General features: G+C 44.1%; 1 protein-coding gene across 1 annotated transcript; it reads right to left on the reverse strand.

The window, feature by feature from the left end:
- Positions 1-1,915: 1,915 nt before the first annotated feature.
- On the reverse strand, positions 1,916-2,814 carry LOC309496436 (putative nuclease HARBI1; the record flags this gene model as incomplete). Its single annotated transcript, XM_082166427.1, has 2 exons — positions 1,916-2,119; positions 2,212-2,814. 2 exons carry the CDS (start codon positions 2,812-2,814, stop codon positions 1,916-1,918), a joined length of 807 nt encoding a protein of 268 aa, XP_082022553.1.
- Between the last annotated feature and the right edge of the window lie 1,146 nt (positions 2,815-3,960).

Raw genomic sequence — 3,960 nt, forward strand, 5'->3', positions numbered from 1 at the left:
TGGTCCCTGTTGGTGGGAGGAGGGTTTTGTGCCTCACTGTAGTGGGGGCCCTCCCTAGCTGTGAGAGAAAACCCACAAATACTAGAATTGTCCAACATTTTGTGCTTGCTGCAAAACACTCCCTCTTGTCGGTTCAACTGATCTATAAACTTAAGTCGTGAGTCATTATATCTAATATGACCCAGATTTGTGCGTATCAGACTAATATTCTTTAGTACAAAAGTAATATTGTTTTTAACAAAAAAGATAATGATGTTCGAGTTCACCCCGCGACGTAGCCTTTATCTTTTCATCCATTGCAGTTCTCTTGGTGTGAGTCTCGTCTGAACTCCGTCAGCCTCTCCCTTGCACGCTGAGCTGCGCTGTCTGTAGTGTTGGTGGTGCGTTTCCATGGCAACGCTGCGTTCAGTTGCTCCTCCGCTGCCGCGGCGGCGTTCGTTTTGGTCACCACCCTCCACCTTGATTCCGCGTCGATTCAGGTCCCGTGCTGCCTCATCCGCTTTGCTGTATATCACCAGACCGGAATCCCAGTAAACCCGCATCTTCGTGTAGGGTGTCTGATACCGGATCCCCTTCTCTCTCAGAGCCGCTTTGATAGGTCCGTACATCTTGCGCCTCTCCATGACGTCTGTTGCATAGTCGTTATCAAAGTAAAGTCTTTTCCCGTTAATCTTGATCTTCTGTTGCCACGCTTTCCTCAGGACCAACTCTTTGACGTGAAACTCCAAAAAGTTAACGATTATTGATCTCGGGGAAGAGGCAGCTGCTGGCTTTGGAATCAATGCTCTGTGTGCCCGCTGGACACGGAGCTCGAGACCCTCTGGTAGGGTCAGGTGGCGTTTAAACAACTCGTTAACAAACTCAGTGACAGATCTTCCTTCTTTTTCCTCCGGCACCCCGTAAATCCTGATATTATTTCTTCTTGAGCGGCTCTCGAGATCGACAACTTTGTCCCGCATCTGCGTGTTTTCTTTCACCACCGCCAGTAGCGTTTCTTTCATCACCAAGCAGGCCGACTCCATGTCAGCTATTCGGGTTTGTGTCTCAGCTATGTTGGCGTTTTGGCTCTGAAGCTCCTGCAGAACTTCACCTTTAAACTGCGAGAGGTCATCTTTCAAAACTTTCTTAACGTCGTTTTTAAATTCGTCCAGGTCCCGTCTCATTCCTTGTTTAAAATCTTTTAGCTCTGTACGAAGCAACGTTAGAGATTGAAGCAGAGCTTTCTGGTCAGTGCTAGCTTCCCCTAGCATAGCGGTGCTAGCTTCACCTCCGTTATCGTCGTTTTCCTCGTGTACAGTAGACTCGATCACTTCTGGGTTTTGTTGCGTATCACTCGCATTTTTATTCATCATCTGACTCCTTAGCTTTCTCCCTCCGTTCATACTTAAATTAAAACGATCTCAGTGTTATTTATATTAACAGGAGGTACTTTGTCCAAACCGACTTGAGGAGCTCGCTATTATGCATCCATCTTGTTGTAGCACCGCACCGGAAGTCTCATACATGTTTTTTTTAGCATGTAAAATGAAAATGATTTCAAGTACTTTTTACAAATATTTACAACAACAGGAAAACAATTCAAATTAATGGTACATAAATCAGATAATTTTTCTTTTTTTAAATTTACACTTTCAGCTGAGCAGGGAGACCCTGATGGTGCTGCTGGACTGGGATGTGCTCCACAATAGAGACCCTGGTAAGGCCTCCTGCTGATGGGACATCATCTGGGATGGTCTCCAGAGTGTTTGAGTGCATATTTCCACTGTCCACTGCATTGTATATCAACAGGTTTGCAGGGCTGACTCAATCAACGGCTGCCATCTCACTGAGATATTTTCAGAAAGAGGGAAAAGTAAAAAATAAACTCAACTTTTTTCCTTATGCATTGTAACTTTACAATTCTCTTACTTGCCTGTTACAAATAGTTGTGGTCAATTGGCACCTCCTCCAGGGCAGACACCTCTGCAGACAGCTGGTCACGCCACAGAGCACCACTGACCGTCTCCAAACCGTGCTCCCCCTCATCCTCTGCATCATCCTCCTCATGCTCATACTCTGGGGCCATGATGTCACCAACCCCAAGGCAGATGTTATGGAGGATGGCACAGGCTGTTATGACCTGAAATGGAATTAAGGAATACATTTATATTTTTTAACAGATTGCGTTTATTATTTTGCAGTATTTTTAAAATGTATTTTTAATTCACTTACGTGAGGTACAAAGGTGTGGTGCACCTCCAGCGCTTGCAGGAAGATGGCCCTGAACCTGGTCTTCATCATCCCAAAAGCACGCTCTATAATGGAGCGTGCCCTGGAATGATGAAGATTAAAGCGCTGGGCTCCCACACCTCGTACTGGCCTCTTGTAGGGAGTGATGAGGGGAAGTGGGTGTTGGAGACATGGGTACCCGCCGTCTGCGAGGATGAAGTGCCCTGGAGGAGGGTACACTGACCTCCTGTACAGTGGGCTGTGGCGGAGCACTCGTGCGTCATGCACTGACCCGGGCCAGCCCACGTAGGTGTCAATGAAGCGGCCCTGATGGTCACAAACAGCCTGGAGGATGATGGACAGGAACAGTTTCCTGTTCCTGTAGCATTGACCATCAGGACCGCTTGGAGGCTTGATGCAGACATGGCAGCCGTCGATTGCTCCTGCAGCTTTCAAGAAAGCCCGGTGTCTTGCCAGCCCTGCAAACCCACGGCAAACTGCCTCCAGGTCTTCTGGGGTGTTTGGGAGGTGAATGACTTGGTGGCGAATGGCCACCACCTCCTTAGCGACCCGGTGGACAATGCGGTGGACAGTGGAACGAGGCATATCAAATGCTCTGGAGACGACCCTGTATGATGTACCACACGCCAGTCAGAAAAGAAATACCAGGGTCTCTATTGTGGAACCCCATCCGTGTTGCCGGTCATTTCAGGTCCAGCAGCACTGTCAGGGCCTCCCTGCTCAGCCGAAAATCAGGTCGAGTGTCTTCCATCTCATTAAAAAACCTGTCCAGCACTGGAACGTCCAGGTTTATTCTGCAGTACAGGGGTCTGGTCTTAATTAGGGAAAGAAGGAAAAGAGAAATTGTGTACCACATTGGGGAAAAACTTCTAGTCATATTTAAAACCTTACTTAAGTAAATGTGTTATTTTGCATACTCTAATGCATCAAGAGTAAAAGTAAAAGAGTAAAAGTAAAGAAGTAAAATGCAACATTGCAGTAATATTGATGCAACACCATATACACATATATATATATATTGTTTTGCATCAATATTACTGCTATGTTGCATTTTACTTCTGAATAGGTTGAAGGTTGTTACATTTAAAGTACTTTATATAGCCTACTGTTGGGTAGTTTAACTTACAAAAATACATCATATTGTAAACGACCATGTTTTTTGTAGTATTGCTGTCCTGTGAGGGGAAAAAAGTACTTAAGTACTTTACATTTGTACGTGAATGCTTAACAAATGTAGTTCCTTACAGTCCACCATCACATTATTAACAAATTGTTGTTAACTAACTTATGGAGGTATTGTTGCCTAGCAACTGTGACAGCTGCAAATGACTAGTTGCAGTAATGTGTATCCTACATTTATTTTTTTATTTTTTTAATGTTTAAACTGTGTAAAAACAAAACAGGGTTTAAAAACCTGTCAAAATATGTTCACCATGGTCAAGAGAATAAACTATATAAAATTGAATCTTGGTAAGATTTAAGTCAACATTCAAAACATTTTGTGTATTTTGTATTTTCATATGTATCATTAGATTATTCAAGTAAGTTGAACCAATAATTAGCTACATTTAAAAGTGTAATCCGTCAATTAAGGACCAGCAAACCAGATAAATTTACCTGCCCATGGTCTTGGCAAAGCCTGAGATACATCACCCGGCGGCGCCGGGGATGAATCCCCACCATCTCCTCCAGTAACATATAAAAAATAAAAATAAAAATGACCAATTCTGG

This window comes from Leuciscus leuciscus, assembly GCF_965113295.1.
Source record: "Leuciscus leuciscus genome assembly, chromosome: 4".
In the NCBI taxonomy this organism is placed as follows: Eukaryota; Metazoa; Chordata; class Actinopteri; order Cypriniformes; family Leuciscidae; genus Leuciscus; species Leuciscus leuciscus.